Source organism: Cardiocondyla obscurior, linkage group LG27 (genome assembly GCF_019399895.1).
Source record: "Cardiocondyla obscurior isolate alpha-2009 linkage group LG27, Cobs3.1, whole genome shotgun sequence".
NCBI lineage: Eukaryota > Metazoa > Arthropoda > Insecta > Hymenoptera > Formicidae > Cardiocondyla > Cardiocondyla obscurior.
In genome coordinates this window covers 1541038-1560830 of record NC_091890.1, presented here as the reverse complement: position 1 = coordinate 1560830, position 19793 = coordinate 1541038, and the positions used below count along the sequence as shown (strand labels likewise).

The 19793-nt window shown below is 47.6% G+C and overlaps 1 protein-coding gene across 2 annotated transcripts in view; it reads right to left on the bottom strand.

Moving 5' to 3' along the window:
* Positions 1 to 19793, bottom strand: part of LOC139112202 (uncharacterized) — a 46868-nt gene that overhangs the window by 20142 nt on the left and 6933 nt on the right. For both annotated transcript variants that reach the window (XM_070673061.1, XM_070673062.1), the window contains exon 2: positions 7840 to 7900. In XM_070673061.1, coding sequence (XP_070529162.1) covers positions 7840 to 7900 — 61 coding nt within the window. The remainder of the gene's footprint in view (positions 1 to 7839; positions 7901 to 19793) is intronic.

Sequence of the window (19793 nt, the reverse complement as noted above, 5' to 3'; positions counted from 1 at the left end):
AAAAAAGAATTCAGGACAATTTTTTCGAATTCGACTTTCGCAGAAACGCGAACGAGTCGCGGGTACGCCGTTAAGTTCCACGCGACTTTCCACCCGCCGGATTATTCCGCGACTTAAGATTCCCTCCCCGAGCCCGCGAAAACGAGGCGGAATCGCGGATCGCACGCACACGCGGGTGTCTCGCGCGCGTGAGTGTGCGCGAGAAGCGGAGTCATTACTATTCGCGGCCCGCCACGGGAAACGGAAGTCCCCCATTATCCCCCGAGGCATCGGACACGCTCGGATCGCGGCGCATTCCGTCTCAAGCGAGGGCCCCAAGTGTAAGAATTTCCTTTCTTCCGGGCCTCGATCTCTGCCGCGAAGTCGCGCCGAGCCGGCACAAAGCGTTACCGATCGCGGCTTCAAAACGCTCAGACGAGCCGGCCGATATATTTGCTGACCGACATCGCGGCAAGTGTAAATAATATAATATCTGCGTTTTGAACGCGCGAGCCTTTCGCCCGCGGTCTCCGACGTCCCGCCTCGGTCGTTTATCAATCTTGACCGCCGGGCGAAACAACGGCGGGGACCCTACGTCGCTTCTTTCCCGTTTCGATCGGCGAAATTAATGACGCGCCGGTGGTTTGATTTGTTGCGCCGCGTTCGGCGAAGACAGCGGCGATTTATAATGCAGCGCAACGCGCAAAACACTTTTCCGAGCGACAAAGGTGGAACGCTCGCTGTTCGTGCGGCCGGAGAGATAAAAAGAAGAGAGAGAGAGAGAGAGAGAAAGTGCGGGAAATGAATGAGCCGCGAAGACGCGACCCTCCGAGAGGATTCATTCACCCGCTCATTCATCCGTGACGCGAGCAAACAATCGTGGCGAAAATGCGCGAGTATGCGCCGCGTATGCAAACGCGAAACGTCGTTCCTGCGCGCGGACGATTAATCTTCATTCGCAGCTTCCGCGGAGGGAAAGAATCTAGCGATTAACCGGTGCCTCGCGAGGCATTACCGCGGTCTTAATCGCGGAATCTCGAGAGCGCTCGGAAGTCGCTAATCGCAGCTGTAACAAGATTACGCGGGGAGCTTGGGGGGGAGGAGGAGGAGGGATTAATTCTGCTCTACGAGAAACGCGCTCATCGGCGAGCTAGCACGCGAGGATAAAGTCGACATTAATTCGCGTTCTAGAAGCCGATGAAAAATCGTATCACCGCGTACGTCCGCGACGCATATTGCATATGCAACCAGCGGCGAATAAACGCCGGGTACACGCGTGAAAGTCGAGCAAGGGCCCCCCGTGCCCTCGGCCCGCTTTAATTGCGAGAAGCTCGTGAAACCGATCGTTTCTGGCGAGCGCGGCGGCCGCCAGAAGGTTTTATCGTACGGGAGGAAGTGGATTATTACGGCCACACTCACCCGGGCACTCCCTTTCAACGTGAAATGTCCTTCGCGTCGCGTCTGTCATTGTTCCCCGCGCCGTTTCTTGACCGTTTACTTCCTTCGGCCGCCGTAAAATGCCGAGGGCCCCGATCGTTAGCGCGATAGAACTGGAATTGGCGATAATGAGAAGAATAAACGCAGGGAACGCATGTACTTTTCTACTTTAAATTAATTTTTAACACTTTAGAACACACGCGACAATTTATTTTACATCGTTAATCTGATCGCGTATATATGTACGTGTTTGTATGTAATTTATTATGTCGAATTAATTTTTTATGTATATCGCGAGATTAACGCGAGATCGTCGCCGATTCTCGCAACTATTAAGCGCCGCTAGAATAAATTCCTTGATACGTATTGTATTAATCGGTGTATGATACATTGGTATGTTACTTTTATAGTGACTGATTTGTCTACATGCAGTCATCTTAAGTCATTCGTCCGGAGATCTCCTCTCTTCAATTCTAATTTTCGTTGAGCGCAAGAATCCTCCTCTCTATCTCTGTTTCACATTTTCCTCCTCTTTCTTCCCGTTAACAATGTTAATCTGTGAGCTCGTAGGAATTTATGACGAGATAGAATCTATTACAAGAAAATACAGCGATTTAGCGCCGCGAATACCGAGCACGCCTTTTACGGCCCGAGTTCGTTTCATAGAAACAAGGGGAAAACGAGCGTGTGTCAACGCACACGTGGCGCGGCGCACGTGGTAATGCGCGCCATTTTCAATGTAATCCGCGTGGATCTTTTTCTCCGTCCTCCCGCGCGTCGCGGCTCGCGGCGGCACAAAGGAGACCCTCTCCCCCTCCCCGGGGGGTCCATTAATCGGTAATGGACGCGCAAATTGTTCTCGGGAAACGGCGTGGAAATGAACGACGCGCCGCAATCGGCGATGGCGAAATTTTCCTTTCCGAGATCGCAATAATCGCCGTAATTAGCGTCGAACCGATGAGGTTTTCCACGCCGCGGCTTCCACCGGCCGTGAGACGCCGGGACCGTTTCCCCTTCGAGGACGAAGGAGGGAAAAGGAAGGCGAGCGACTAACAATCGGCGAAGTCGCGGAGGGAATCGCGCGCCATTGTCTCCCTTTCGGGCGTTACGCATTAATTAAGATTGTTCGGGCATCGGACGCAAAGGATATTAATTAAGAGGCCTTCTCCCGCCTCGAGACCCGTCGCGCTCCGCTTTTAATGACGGCGGCATCGCGGTAAAAATTTGCATCGGTTCTCTATTGTTTCGCGCGAATCTCGCCGACGAAAATCCCACGAGCGGTCTCTCTACTCGAACCCGAAGTGACTGCGGGATTAAAAAATTTATTCGGATGTAACTCGCCTTTGACTCGCCGATTCCGCGGCGTCTTCATCTCGCCAGCATTGAGACGTAATGGCAGTGAAAGCGGAAAATTGCCAAGTTTGAAAAAAAGGAAAAAAAATCGGGGAGATACGTATGCATCCGTTGAACTCAAATTTTCTCTAAAAGAAGAAGATAATGCATCTGGCAGACTTAATAGATGGAAATTTCTTCCGCCAGCACTGCCAATTTCGTCTTGCATCGCCGCTATGTGCCACGAGCTACGAAAGTGAAACTTTGAAGGGAGAAGCGGCCGAGGAAAGATCGCGGCGCGAAGTTCAGAGTTTCTTTTGTGCTTTTCCTCGATAAAAGAGGCCATTGTAGTACCGTAGAATATTAATTAGGATTAACGAGATGAAGGCGAGGCGAAGATAAAGCCGAGGCTGAGAGAGAATCAAAGTCGAGTCCTCTTAAATTAACTTGAAGCGCAAATTTATAATTTATTATTAGCTCTAACGATCTGATAATGATTTTCCGTTATCTCGGGTCGATTTACTTTTTTTTAAATTGTATTAACGTGATACGCGACGTCCGCGATCGCTAAATCCTCAAGCGGGAAAGAGAAAAACCGACTCCGTTAACGGTAAAAATATATTTCCCGCCGAATAGAGGAACTCTCGCCGAATTTATCATTTCGCAAAGAGCGGCCTGGGTGTCGCTATCGCAACTTAAGAACGCGTTTTACGGATCGAGTCGATTGACCTACATTTAAGAAAAAGAAAGTGCCGCGCAAAACTGTCAAGAAACACTTCATTTGTCCCGTTCTTGCGCCTCGCAACTTTGTTATGCGAATTTATTATATAAGTCCAGTCAGTTTTTTTATAAATTACTTTAAGTGCGGAGCCCACGTCGGTAAATCTCGTGCCTATTTGCAGCGGTATGCGCACGAAAGGTCAGCCGAGGGAAGCGAATTTTCGCGATTGACTTTCCACGTGAGCTCGCGAAAGTTTTCCACGCACAAGGAATGCTTCTAATCCCGGGGACTTCGATGTGCCGCTTGGCACGATCCCCAATGTCTGCGCAATTTCGACAGCGAGCACGTAACAATCGCGCTGCAATTACGCGAACGAAATCTTTTTTTTTTCTTTCTCCTTGAATAGCTCCGCGTCAGCTCGCTACGTGATCGCACTTGCGTTTTTGGCGAAGGATAAATACCCAGCAAATAAATACCGGACTGACCAAAGCGTACGCGTAAAAAGTACTCTCCGCGTACGGAGCGTGGAAGTTAAATCGACCGAGGGGGCTTTTATTCCTACCGATAAGTTGGGAACGATTTAATTTTCGAGCACGCGCCTAAGCCGCGGAGTTAAGATCGCGTTATCAGTTCGTCTTCCGGAAATTTGATCGAAAGACATCGACCTTTGATTTATATATTTTTGCCGCAAGAATCGACGTCGCATTTCGTGCGAATATTATATCGAATATTCCATAAACTGGATAGTAGCTTCTTCCTTTGAGCGCGTCCGATCTTTCCCATCCGTTCTCCTTCGACGACTTTTATTCTAACCGCCGCCAAAAATCCGACGACCGCCCGACCGCGTGAGAGAGTGAAATTAAGATCGTGACTGACTAATGTGCGTCTTACGTGACATCGGGAGAGACACGCTTCGAAAGGTCTAACCGCATCCTTGCGCCGGAGTTACGCGGTTACGTAAGGAGAAAAGTGAGACACGCACGTATACACTCGCCGAAGGAGAGGAGAGAGAAAGAGAACGATAGACCGGGCGAGAGAAAGAGAGAGAAACGTCGAGGAAGTTGTGTATCGCGCGATCGAACGGTAACTTGTATCAACTGTTATCAGTCGCGGATTTTTGCAGGACTATTACGAGCTCGTGTCATAAAATAGAAAGGGGAAAAACTGACCGGTCGAACGGGACCGGCGCATGCGTCGGCTTCTTATCTTCGACGCGTGCCGATATCGTCGACTTTTTCCCTCAGCTTGATCCGAAGCGGGCGCAGCTTAACGCGGCAAAGCACACGCTCGCGATTGTATAATTAAATTTCATAATTTTCACTCGAATTTAATTTCGCGATCGCTCCTTTTTTTTCCCTTTTTTTTTTCTTTTTTTTTCCCGCGCGCGATAGCGACGGCTTCTATATCTTCGACGCGTGCCGATGCCGTCGACTTTTTCCTCCAAGCTTGATTCCGAAGCGGGCGCAGCTTACGCGTTAAGCAAAGCACGCTCGCGATTGTATAATTAAATTTCATAATTTCCACTCGAATTTAGTTTCGCGATCGCTCCTCTTTTTTTTTCTTTTTTTTTTTCCCGCGCGCGATAGCGACGGCTTTGCCGGGATTAATGAGACGATTGTGCGAGACAAGAGAGTCACTAGACTGGGAAATTACGCGCGAGCTCTTCCGAGCTCGCTTCTTACCTGAATACGACGCTGATTTCAGGCACAACGAGAGTTCTGTTGGACGGCGAGTCCGGCTCGCGGTGCGAGCTGTGACTTTTCCATTATCGCGAGACGGCGCATCAATCGAACACGAGCGGAGTGAAAGCCAATCGCGGGCATTGTACGCGAAATGAAAAGCGCATTGAAGATCACGCGGAATTACGTAAAGAAATTCATCTCCGGCGTAGATCGAGGCTGAGCGCGAACTTACGAGCGCGCCGCCGAGTCCGCGGGACACAGAAGTTCTCGAGATTAATTATTTTCTACCTGCATCCACCCAGCTTTTACACGATTGCGTAAACGCGTAACGTCGATGAGGAAAGGCCAGCCCGTGGAATGCAGAACATTCCTTTATTAACCGCGATCCGTTCGCAGTCTCGTTCTCTCGATTTCGACGAGTCTTCGCTCGTCTTCAAACGTTAGTAAAAAAAAGAAAAAAAAAAAGAAAAATAATTAATTAATTAATTAATGAAATATCACGAGAAGAACGATAAAAAATCGAGAGAACGGTTCTGATTCTTTTCTCCGATTATTTCTTGATTAATCCGACAGTCGAGCACCGCGATAATAAATTAAAAGCGCTCCGAATATTCGTACCTGCGTAAGGGTGAGAAAAGGGTTGGCCGCGCGAGGCTTGGGTGCTTTCGCCCGAGCGATACGTCCGTCCTTGGTGAACGGAAGTTTGCGAGCCGCCGAGGACGAAGGTATTTCGCGGGCGGGCCGTGACGAGGCTCGCGGACGAGCTGATGATTCGCGTCCCACGTGTCGCGACCGCGATGCATACATCCTCGCTCGTCGCATGGGTATAATATCCCACGAGGCCGCATTCCGGCTCGTCGGTGCCGTCGGCGAGCGGCGGCTCTTCATACAGAATCCGCAGAAACGTGCCCGCCCCGCGTCCGGCGCGTCATCCGGGTCTCGATTATTACGGCCCCGTCCCATATCTAGCATGACGCGTGGGCGCGCGGATTGCACCTTTTATTTGTCTAGCATCAGAGAACCGTTGCATGCAATCTGATTACGACTCCTCGCGAGCTAAGCGGCCGCGTCCGACGGTGATAAATTTCAGCGGCATCGCGCGGCAAAAATCGATAAGAATCTTCCCCGGCGGTGGAGATCGCGCACGGCGAATTGAACCGAATGGAACTTTACGTCGTTCGCGGGAACGGGGTGGAAAATCGTCGAAGGTGGTTTTCGTCCCGCGCGAACAATACAGATAAGACTGAGATAGCGCGGTAATTACAAGAGGAACGGTGTAAATTATTTTTTTTTTCTTTTTTTTATTGCGTTGATACGAACGATTGCAGCAAACTGTCGTCTCCGCAAGCTGTCTCTTCGTTCTTTTATGCCATATGGCGGCCAAGAACTCGTCCAGAATTACTACAAATAATACAAAAGTCTAAGGCGGTGGAATCGCCGCGCAATAGTTGCGTAAATTATCGCAAATTCGAGACACGCTTTATTCTCTCGCGCTTTCATGAATTCTATCAATCGTTTGCGAAACGTTTCGCTGCAACCGCGTGTAAGGCGCCCGTCATCCGGCCACCCCCCCGGGAACCACCGCGAGAGCCTGGGATTTACATTTTATACCTCGCGATCGCGCAGCTGGTGGTCTGACGAGATGCTTACGCGCGATTTGCACAGAATGAATGCCCGTATCATCATCCTTTCGGTTCTCCGATTCCAGATTCCATCCGGCGCCGATAATCGCCTCGCGAATTTAAACGGCGAGTTTGCACCTCGAGGCTCGGCTATCTCGCCTCGACGCCGACTCCGCCGCTTAAGACCCCTCGGCAAATTATTTTCATCCTTCGGAAACCGCCGTAAAACCGTCCGCTATCGCGCGAGCGTAAAAGTATACGCGACTGAATTTATCTCGCGCGCATCTCGCCGGTGCGCGACGATCGGGAAATTTTGCCGTTCGAATATTTCTCAAGTTTCACGCGGGTTCTCCAATTTCCTCGCTTAAAAAAATGTATACACGCCACCACGCGTTACTCTTTTTTCGTTCTCGCGTAAATTAAGTTAATTCTCCTTTGTCGCGCGTATAAAATTAATTAATCGAACGTACGTGTTTCTTATGCAATATTTTCAGCTCGTGTCGTGGATTAAGTGGATTAACATTTCCCGTCGGACGGGATTTTATGTTTTACGATAAAGTTTATAATTTTTTTTTTAAATAATTTATTCGCTGTTAGTTGCACGAAAAGGTTTATTCGCGATTCTCGCGTCGCGCCGCTCGCTCCCGCGATTTATTTGCAATTCTTGAATCGTGCCTGATCGCCACGCGCGTGTCTACGTTCACGTAGGAAACACCTTGGTCTCGGCACGAAAACCTAGATAGCAGACGAACCGATCCGAGCCGGGCGTCTTCTTCGAGGACGTCTCCAAGATCGCGCCGCGGCGCGACTCAACCCGCGCTCAGTAAATCGAAGAGGACTCGATCGCCATCGCGAAACACCGAGTTTCATGCATCTTGCCCAAAAGAATAAAATAAATAATTTTCAATATTAAAAAAAAAATTTTAGAAATTTTTTAAGACCTTCTCGAGTCTCGTTTAATTTTTTTTTTCTATCCCGGTTTTATTTTTCCGATTACGAACTACAGATCCTCGTTACTTTTCACCAGCACGCGATTTATAATTTACGTTAAAACTTTGGGACTTACCTTGCAGCAAAAATCCATGCAGCGCGAGGTTCATGGCTACGATATGATCGATGTCGTCAGCCTGGAAAAAAAAAAAAAACAACGTCGTTAGATTAAAATAACGAGCGCAGGGTGCGATAATTATATCTCGCGTATAAATTTCGGCAGAGATCATTCGAGCGTAAATTAAAGCGCCGAGCGGCCGCGGAAGTGTCCGGCACATTTTCACGTCCGTGGATTTTCAATGGCCCACGTAACGGGGCAATAAAATTGTCTCGCAAATAGAGAAAGCGTTACGTGCGCCGGGTATATTACGGCGCTGGAAGCGCGACGTCGACGCCAAAACGCTAATGTCATTCCAACAATTTGCTCTCGGGGGGGTAATAACGTAATAACCGGCCGCGCTAATTGCTACTAAATCGCTCGGAGGCGTAAAGGAATTAGCCGGGGCAAATAAACTCGCCGTTCTTTGTGTGCTCGACTCGCGGGCGAGCATACCAGGTTCAAAGAACGCGCGATAGTCGCGTGACATCTCTATCGTCGGTGTCAATATTTGCCTGGAAGCGCAGGAAGAAAACGCTCCGGCTAATATCGACGGCGGTGCCGCCGCGTTCGGCGCGTCAATCTAAGCGCCGGCTAATTGCCGCTGCCGCTAATTAAGCGCGGGCAATTCCTCGGGCGAAAGTCCTTGGCGAGATAGTCAAGAGCGCGATTTAAAGAGCGACTTCGCCCTGGCATGCCGCGGACTTTAATAATTTTTTATTGCGATCACGTGGGAATTTATCGTCGCGGCTCAGCGTTCGTCTTTTAACTCGATTCGTTGCCGACGCGCTTCTGGAGTACTTTGCGAATTTTTATTTCTCGCGAAAGTGTAATTAAAAAAATTTGTCACTTGCCTCTCGAGACCTCGAAGACGTGCGCGTGATGTTACATTTTAATTTTATATTAAACGCACGCCTATTAATTTTATCTGATTTATCTTCGGCGTCGCTATTGAACCCGCATGGCCGCCGGCCGCCACGTACACCGATTTCGTACGTGCGAAAAATGACAAGTGAGATCGCATGTGCATACGTGGACGAGGAAAGAAGGAGGGGAGCATGTTCGAAAGTCCATCGGGAACAATGACCGAGACCCGCGTTTGCAAGCGAAAAATAATTTAGGTCGCGCGAGTTACAGCGACGTGTCCGTCGAAGGAGGTGGGACGCGACCGACTGGGTCCCACGACCCATAATCGCCGCCGATCGCCGATAGCCGAACGGTCGGAAAAAATAATGCGAGCGCAGATCAAAGATTAACTTCGGTGATTGTTGAACCTGGACGCGTTGCCGAGCGATATTAATTAACGATACGAGCTTGGAAAGCCGGGGAGGGAGAGCTCGGCCCGGGCCGGAAGTTCGCCGATTGCAAAATGACCGGGCGATATTTGGCAATCCCTCGCGGCTCGGCAGGCCCAAGGTCGCAGGTTGCACAAGTGCACAGCTGCGGCCGGGCGTTTTATTGCGACGTAAAAGCGCCGTGACGTTTTATCGGATCTCGATTTATCATAACGAATCGTGGCGGCGGCGGCGGCTCGATAAATGGCGCCGATAACGCGCGGTCCCGCGACCGGCGCGTTTCCTCGGTACGTTTATATGGCAGTTATGAATGATCCGCGCGATTCAATCATTCCCGCTCGCTTGGCAGCTTGCGCGGGCGTGTGCATACATCGCGGGTTTTCCAAAGTCCCATCGGCCGAGCCCTGAATAAAAAGGCGCGAGATGGATATCTCCCGCGCGTACGCGCGATCGTTAAGCGGAGAAAAAAATCCCGGAGCAATCTATCGGCTTCTTAACTTTATGATTGCGCCCTCGTCCCCGGCACGTATTGTAAATCAACCTAACGATCGGGAGAAAACACCCCGCGATCGTAAACGCGCGACGATCCGACGGACTTCAATATTGCCGGCCACTATCGGATGCTAATTCCCGAAGGTATTTACGATTTCTTTGCGTGCGAATTCTTTCGCGCGACGCCTCCGCCCTTTTATCGCGGCCGAACAGCGTCTTCGTTATCTCCCGTGATACATCCTCAATAACGGAAATCGTCGCGCGATATTCAGCCCGCGAAGTGCATCGCTCGTAAACGTCATCGTCCGCGCTGGCTATTCCGTTTTCGACGTGCGTGCCGTTTACGTGCGTGCGATTCGCAAAACGTCGCCGCCGCGAACTCGTTCCGGCGTCTCTCACTTTCCTCGCGTCTCTCGTGGACGGGCGATCATGAAAGACCCATTTTCACCTTACGTAAAACTGGCGTATCGGTGCTCGCTTCCACGGCAAACGACTTCTCCCTCCCCGTAAACGTCGCAGCAATGCGGTTTATCGAAGACGACAGCGAGCCGCACCCTCGAATTTCACGGCCAGGGCTTTTATTTCCGCGGTATTTGCAGAAAAGCCGGGAGATACGGACGCATTGGAAATTTATCGCGAGCTTATCGCGACGCTGGAGAAAATAACGAGCAAAACCTGATACGGCCGTCTAGGAATGTTTAAGAATTACGATCGCCGTCGGCGAGAATAAAAGAAAATGCGACGTTTCGATTCTTATGCTCCATTGTCATCTTCACGGCTATTTATTTTATTCTCTTCATACTTTGTCACGGCGCACTTAAAATTCCTGAGGCATCCCCGTTCGTACGCCATATATTATCGTGCGCATCTCGAGATATTCAAAGACCAGCTTGAGATGATGGATGAAACGGTTTCCTTGCACCGGCGGCAGGCAAACTTTTGGCTGTTAATTGAATGCCGAGAAACCAGGAAGCCACCTGTTTTCTCATCTCTAATTAATAGTTCCCGACCCCGGCGGCTCTAATTTTACGCGGAGGAAAGTGAATTCGAAATCGTATACGTCGGAGTCGCGACGCGGCGTGTTCTGCATACATTAACGTCGCAGATTCCATCTTTCCTTCCGAAAGTAGAAAACCCAAGGCCGTTTGGAAAGCCCAGCGTTTATCGACGCGTAAGATAAAACGCCGGCTGGCTTTTCGGAGCCTCGATGAAAAATACAGAACTTAAGCCGGGGGATTTAAAAAGAAAAAAAAAAAAATAAATTCAAGTGCAAAAAATAAAAAAATAAAATAAAAAAAAATGATAATATAATTATCCTTCGTCGTATTAGCTTGATTGATCCTCGCGTTACTTTTACGGTTTCATTCGCGGTCCATTCGCATGTCATTATCCTTGGGAGACTGCGCGTTTTCGCGCAATCTGGATATTGAGAAGCGAAACACCGCACGGACGCTACGAGATCGGAATAAATTAATTTCTCGGCGATTTCTCGGCGTGGCGAGGAGCTAAAGTGGCAATATCGAGCTCTAAAATACACGCACGTGCGGCATGTGTGGAGTCATTCAAGCGATACTTTCTTTTTTATCTCTAATTACCGGATAGCATATACATATACATATAAATATATACGGTAAACAGGCGTCGCTTCTTTACAGTCGAATCTGGTAAACTTTCTAGGCCGGGAGAGATATTGATTTCACCGATACAGAGTTATATTTATGGCGAGCGGTTTTTGTATCGCGGAATTTTTCATCTGCCTTGTTTTGCACGTCCTGATAATTTTAATATATATATGCGTAATGAAAATGTAATGGCACTCTCTAATCTTCGGAGGATATATTAATGATCGCGGGATTATTAGCATTGATCGTGATTATTTATGACTATAATCGCATTAAATCTCGTTGAGCGCGGCACGCGTTTTAATGCCCATGAGAAAGGACTTTTATTAGCCGTTTCATCAAGATTAATTATGATGGCAAAGTAAAAAAAAAAAATAAAAAAATAAAAAAAAAACAACTTGCAACATTTTATTACAATTTTACATGCTAAATATAAAATCTATCTCGCGACTGGACGTCACCGGAACGCGCGATTTAAGCGGCATCGACAAAGTCTCTATATATCTCCTGAATTTCTTTTATAAAAAATTTATACGATAACTCGCGATCTAATAAACGCGGCAATTGTCGAAAAGCGATCCCTCCATGACGCATAATGCGAAATAATTTCCATCGTCATTACGATGGATGAGCGGGGGAGCCCATTATTCGGCTCTGATTGCAGGTTGCCGCGCGAAGCGGGACGATATCTCACCGACGGGGATCGAAAATCAACCGATAATGACGATAATTCCGCGATTGCACAAACCCGGCATCACGAAACAATGTGCACACTCGCTTTTTTCCACCGTAGGATTTATTCTGGCCGTGACAGCACGGAATTAAGACGAAGCCGGCGGACGGCCGCGTTCGTGCACGAGCCGAATGGAAGAAGATCGAGGATGCCTCGTGAGCGCATCCTGAACTTTCTAAACTGATCCGCGAGTTCTCCCGGCGACGGCGATCGTGCGGCTTTTATTCCCTTTCGCGGAGAGTCACGGAGCCGCCACGTAGAAACGTAGAAAGAGGGAAGAATCCCTCCATAAGCTCGGTGTATATTCTAAACGACGCGACGTCGATTCCTATGTCGAGAAAATCCCGAGGAAAATCCCAAGGCGAGGTGAGCGCGAACTTTTAGCTCGCCGAAGTCGACGCGGAAGACGAATTGAGAGACGCGAAGATCTATGCGCGGCGCGAGGGATCGAGAGGCTGTACAAAACTCGGGATGTAAGTTTGGAAATTCAAGAGACGCGAAATGATCGCAAACCCTCGCGAACGAAGGATCTTGGATTCTGTGTACAAGTTGAAGATAAATTAAGTACGAGAGATTGATAAAACTAACGCGACGTAAAATATACCGCGGTATCTCTAATTTCCACGTTGGAATCTCGGCTGTTTTAATACGCCGGTCTCGTAATCTTCCATCTGGCTTTTTGCAAAACGTAGAATTCATAAATCCGAGCATACATTCCGCGGGCTAAGGTTCCGGGACACGACGCCTTGATGAAAACGATTACATTGTTTTCTGGCGGTTTGCTCGGGCGATTACGCGTCACGGTGTTACGTGGGGGATCGATCTCCAATTACGTCGCGCAGTTTCCGCGTTTTAGATCGGCCGGAAATTGATCGGTGGCTCGCGTGTAGCCGGATCGCCCGGCGATCTGGATCTATGTTTCACCCCTTTCCCGCGTCAGCAGGAAGTTACGAATTTCCTATGAGATAACCAAAGCCCGATACTCGATTCCATTCCTTAATAAAGTAACCGCGGCGCTAATTGCGTAATCGCTCGAATTAATTAACGAGAAAACAATTGTTTGTCTATTAAATTTCGCATTTCGAGACGATTAAAAAACTGTACAACGTGCTCGAATTTGAGAATTTGCGAGCTAATGCTTTGGATTGCCAAGCGCGGGTCATCGATTCTTAATCATCGTAATAGCGATCGAAATGACGAGACCGGCCTTGTTTCCCTCGGCCGCTAATGCCGGGATTCCCACGTCGATTCGATTTCTTGCGGCACCCAAGCACAACCGATCGCCGAAACAGCGATACATCGCCGACGGAACGCTCTCTCGCTATCCGTTCTTCCGCCTCCGCGCATTAATACAGAACTTTCCTACTGATCTCCTTACGTAAAGACCCAATTATCCAGACGATCGCTCGTCAGCCCTGTTGGTATAATGAGCGTTTCAGACCGTGCGATTATCGATAAGCCACCCGCGGCGAAGAACGCACGGCGAGATAAGCGACGTACCCGGAATAATATTTTCGGCGAGAAACGCCGGCTTCCTTTTTCCGAACCTTTCCAGACGAACACGTCCGGCTTAGTGTCAACGACCGATGTCTGATTAAAAAAAGGGAAAAAAAAAAGCGCGATCTAACTGGCGTTAAAGTCTTCAAACAAAAGCGTGATTCATCCGGGAAATAAATTGCAATTAATTTTCTTAATTAAAATTTGAATACACTAAGAAAAAAAAAAAAAAAAAGAAACTATATAGCCTCTTTTTTTTTTTTATTTTATTTTTTTTTTTTTTTTTTTTATTTTAGTGTACACAACGTTTTAAATCATTCTCGTATTAACATGTGAAATATCGCGTCGCGATTGTGTAGCCAGATAACGATTTACTCGTCTCGTTACCGCGTGCTTCGCCGCGACGGATTTCGCGGAGGCAATTTCAGCTCTCGCGGATACGGCGCCACGCGAAGGATTCGTTCGCGTTTCACGGTTGGATCGGTTCTCCGGCACAGTGGAACACCAGGTCAACGTATCGACGTGCCGTGGTACAAGCGCGCGTTACATTGCACGTAAGCCCGGGTAGCGGACATTCTCTCTAAACGTTCACCGTCCGGTAAACCGATTGTATTTCGCTCTTTTTGCGGCTTTCGCGCGGTCGTAATGAACCGTGTCAATCGGCCGCTGAATGAATCGCACGTATCGAAACCGTTTCCGCGGCTTATTGAAGGTAAGAGCGCGTCCCATGCCGGCACAGCGCGCCGCTAAACGGCGCGATATCCTCGCGAAGGTGCAAATCACGCGCGCGTAACGCGTATCAATTAATGCATCTCGGCGCAAACAGCCTCCGGACCGGACGACCGATTGCGAGAGACGCCTCAATCGGTCCGCGGCCGTCTAACAAGCCGCGGAAAATGTCGAAAGGTCGCGTAATGAACCTTTAATTGACAAGGTAACAGCCGATTAAAATGTACAACAAATCTCGCGACGAAGTTTGCAAGCTGCAACCTCGGCGGCTCGCCTCGACATTTTTTATTAATCGCTCGCTCGACAAGCGAGAGGAACTGTTCACGAAATATTCACCGCGACTGGACGAGCTTGATTACGTAAATCGCGCCGCGTAAAAAAAATAAAATTACCCCGAATAAAAGAGAAGAAAAAGAAGAAGGAAAAAAAATTAAATAAATAAAAAAAGAGAGTACGTTGCTAAATATAATACAGGCACGCTGGAAGAAATCATACTTCGCGTTGATATCTGGAGGCTATCGTAATTCGCACCGTCGTCTGAAACCAAGAATGTCGGCAATCCCCTTTTGCGACCAGTAAGTGGAAGGTCGGCTTCGACATAAAGCGCACGTGTCTCTTTCTCTCTCAGCCTCGAAAGCCACAAAAGAGAAGGAAAGGATATAATATATCTGGGCCGCTAAATCAATCACTATACTAGCTAGTGACCGTCACATTTTCAACAATGCTTTTAATCCAGAATTAAATGAGCCGTGAAGAACAGTCTGATGAACAGTGTCGAGAAATCTTATCAAAATATATAAAAATACTTTTTTTCAACGCGGCGCTAATTAAACCACGCGTCGATTGAACAACCCGCGACCTCGAGCGATATATAAATCAACTTGCGCGACGGCGCCGTTTCGCTCCTGCGATTTCCGCGAAATTTCTAAGCGCGAGTAGCGGCTTTCACGCCTCGTTGGAATCAAGTGCCCTTCGATCAAGCCGCGATCCGGCGAAAGGGCTTTGCTCCTCGAGTCCTTTCATCGCGTATCTACGTCCGCGCGAGTCGCGCGAGCGAAAGAATCATAAAAGGCGAAAGAGCGCGAATTAATTCATATTTCTCGTGCAGTTCTTTCTCGCCGCGGACGCGCTTTGAGATCGCCGGGCTTCATCGGCCGCTTCCTTCGCCCGTTCCCCGATTATATCATTGGGAAATCGGCCGCGGAACGAACCCGTAATGAGAGCACGCGCGGACCCCCCTCGTGGAAGTACTCGCGGTAATAGCCGTGCCGCGGTAATCTGTCGGCGGGCAGTAAACAACGTGGGATGAACAAAGTAGAACGGATGAAGACGTCGCATTATGCAAATTCCCTAATGACAATAATTACATTAGCGGCAGTAACACGGTAATAAAAGACGGGCTCGCCTCTCGCGATAAATCGGGCGCTAATGCGTATCTAAATAATAATCGCCGATTCCCTTTAAAGAGGATTCAATTGAGGAAGAAAGAGAGGAGGGAAGAGTACCGAGCCGATCCGCGGCTGAGGATTTCATAAATCTTCTTTCAGTAGCGTCTAACGTGTCGCTCGCGTAATTGAGCTGTCGCCGTTCGTAATGAAGCAACGATGCCACCGTAACAAAGCCGTAATGGCAGCATTTTAGCTTTCATCCATTCTGTTTACACGCCGCGGTTATTAACGTTGAATCGAATCCCGTCCGCGGCTGCCCGTCGTTTGGCATTGGCAAAAACGACCGGGCCATTATCCGATAATCCGAAAGTCATCCCACGCGGGTCCGCGATCGTCCGTGAAAGTAAAAAAAAAAGAAAAAAAAGAAGGAGTACGTCAAGTCCGGTCGTTTCGCCCAATTGCACCGTCGTCGCTGCCTCGTTATCCTCATTATGCTATCTCGCGCGATTTATCGTCATCGCAAATCGCCGGCGTAAAGCAAATTTCACGAGAGCACCAGGTATTTAGCGATCGTTAAATCGAAGTCGAGCGCTTGTTGCAATTTGCAATTTCTTTGGTCGATCTTGAGGCAAAGGAGCGCGCGCTTGCACCTTCTTTCGTTCGCGATAAAAGTCTATTTTAATCTACGGGAACGTCTCCGGTACATTTGTACTGGAGTCTCTCATTTTGACGCGCGTGATATTAATTATCGCAATATTATTATCAATACGAAGATAGCGTGAAGCCTTTGACAAAATGCCTGGGAGAGAATTATGTCGAGTTTCGATTCGATGACTCAATATTGACTCATTGTCGAAGCAAAGCTACACCAACGCAGGAAAGCCAAACGCATAAAGAAAGCACTTAACATAGCTGTCTCCAGCATCAATGGTCCATTTACGTCGATCGGATTCAATCACGCCGATCGATCACGCGGAACCAAAGAGCCTTTCGAAATTCAGCGAGAACGTTCGAGGGGAATTCGGCCCAAGTATTCAGCCCTCAAAAGACGCGTTTCTCGATCTCTTATCTAATTTTCCAATCGATCGGATTAAAGATCGAATCCCGATTTTTATTTCTATAAAAGTCGGTGCTCAAGCGATCTGAATTTAATACCGCGAATATCTTGCTAGCAATTTTCATTTCTAATTTAACTGCAATTATGCGTTACGTTTTTTTTTTTATTCGTGAGACGCTGTAGTTTTTTTCTTTTTTTTTTTTCCTTGCGAAGTAAAGTGCCATTTCGCGCGCGAAATTGCGAAATCAAGGCGACTCGAATCGCCATCGCCGTCAATTTCTGATACAACTTAATCGGATTCGCGATTACCGCCTCCTACCGTCGGTACTGATCCGACATAAATTCTGAGCGCGTGTTAGATGCACGTTGCGCAAACTGAACTTCCCACAGAAATACATCCACGAAATACCTATTGATTAATGTATTATCGCTGAATTACGTCCGACAGCCCGATTTCATACTTAAAATACTTGAAATCGTTACAAGCCTGATCCTAAAATTCCATCTACTCTTTTTTATCCATCCTGTCTTGCTTCTAAATTCGAAAAATCTTAGACAAATTAAAACAAATTTCTGAATTATAGACAGATGATTTTAATCATAATCATATATTTCCTTAATTTGCCAAAAGATAAGTTTTCTTTTTTTCCTTTTTAATATATATATAAATTGTATAACGTTTGTTAATTATATATAATTTTATTTAATATTTCTCGACCTTTTGTACTTATTCCCGCGTCACTAAAATAAGATTGGAAATTAATCGGTTACGGTTAAAGGGTCAAATATCTCGTTGGAAATAGAGCGAATTAAAGTGTCGTGCAAGTAGACACTACGGGAGAGGTGGTCGGCCGCCATTATAAATAAGCATAATCGCCGTTGCGGTGATAGTTGTAACGCGCGACTGGCCGGCTTTCATTTTCGATAAGCGGTCTTTCAAAGGCGCGATACAATTTCTCGAAAATCTCTATGCCGATTGCGCCGCGAGTTACGCTTTTGGGAACAAACGCGAGGAATTGTTATCTAAATCGCGACTTGTTCAACGACGCCGCGATGCAAATATTCCCGCTTTGTTTCTCTTGTAATCTTAATGAGATAAAAATGAAGAAAAAAAAGGAAAGCGAGAGAGAATTTCGTCCTTGATGCTTCCGACTAGAAGCAAAAAGGACGAGGTGGTGATCTCGCTGGTGCTTTCTAGCAATTATTAAGATCGCCAGATACATTACTACGAGAAACCGCGTATCCCTGGACATCCGTACACTTTTCTGACCCAGATCGCGTGATATTTATTCGCGGCGGGAAATCCCGACCCCCCAAAAACGCGCGCGGTTTCCTCCTCGCTCGGAATCCAAAGCAGAAATTAATCGACCGATTAAAATTTAATTACGAAAAATCGAGCGATGAAAGTGCATAACAATGGCGCAATTAAATCAACAAGAATATAATAAATAATTTCTCGAAAATCAAACAATTAAAATTACACGCACGTGATATTTATTCGCGGCGGGAAATCCCGACTCCCTAAAACGCGCGCGGTCTTCTTCTCTTCGCTCGGAATCCGTCGCAGAAATTAATCGACCGATTAAAACTTAATTACGAAAAATCGAGCGATGAAAGTGCATAACAATGGCGCAATTAAATCAACAAGAATATAATAAATGATTTCTCGCGAATCGAACGACTAAAATTACACGCACGGTCGCGCGCAGCCGGGGAGATTTTCTCCGTTAGAAAAATCCCACCGCGGGATCTCTCGCGGTGAAATAGAAATTGCAGATGTGGCGTGCGGCGGTAATGCATAGCACGTGCGTGCGAATGAAAGCGAGAGAGTTTCCCGCGGCGCCGCGGGGATTCAATCAACGATCCGATGAATAACGCTTGAACGTAAACGAGGAAGCGATCGGCCGGCGATCCTCCTCGCGATCTGTCCCCTTCGGCGAAGCGAAGCGAAGGCGGCCCGGAAAATTTAGCTCTTTCTCACGCGCTTAACGCCGCGAGTCTTTATCGATAACGCACTTAACCGAATCTGTCAAAAAATCGCAACTAAAGATTCGCTTCTTTGTATTAATTCCAAGACTGGCATCTTTAAAAAAAAAATAAAATAAAATAATAAACTGCTACAATTAACGCATATGTGTCTAATTCCGATTAAAACACGCTAATTAAAAAATATATCTGGATAACGAGTGATGCCGGAGTGAAAGGAGTAAACATTGCAAAAAGACAACCCGAAGCACGCGAAATATAAATAAGACACCGAGAAATATCTTGCTCGCGCCGTCTGAATGCAAGCCGTGTAATCGCCGCGAGTTCATTCGACCGCGATAAATTGGAGCTTCGTCGGAGACAACGTGTTCGCGATCCTCCGAGCACAGCTAGCGCTACGAATCGAGACGATCGTCCCGCTCTTGTCTCTGCTGCGAGCACCGCGGGATCCGCAACCGATCGCTACGCGCTTATCGTCCGCTCGCGAAGATAATTGCGGCCGACAAATGACACGTCGCGGCGAGTTTCTCGCGTCTCCTCCGCGCTGGAAAAAAAGGCGTTTTCTACCGCGGAAAATTGGCGGCTCGCGCCGAGAAAATGGTCACGGCTCACAATGGCACGTTAATTTGCAACTTTCTTTAATCGTTCGGCCATTTTATCCCGAGACTCGTCGCCTGCGCGGCAATTACGCGGTAATTATCGTCGCTCGCGGAGTACGCATTAATTCTCGTTGCGCTCCGGGATCTCATTTCGAATATTGATCGGGGTTTAATTGTAAGGTCCGCGTAGACTTTCCACGGGAAAGCATGCTTAGTATAAACAATATTAAAATCAGAAGCGGTTAGTTATAATATTTGCCTTATGTGACGGGTTAAACGTGCACTCAAGTAATAATTAAAGCGCCGGTAAGTTGTCGGTTCTAAAAAGAGCACGTCGTTCGACTGGTATGTTACCTGAATGCAAATCAAACTGGCCAAAAAAAAAAAGAAGAAAAGGAAAAGAAAAAGAAAGAAAGAAATGATTGAAAGTCCAAAAAGACGGTTCCGCATGTAAAACACAAGACAAAAGCGAAACAGTAGGAGGAAAATAGAATGTAAATTCAAATTGTTTGGCCAGGCGATCTTTATGTGTGTG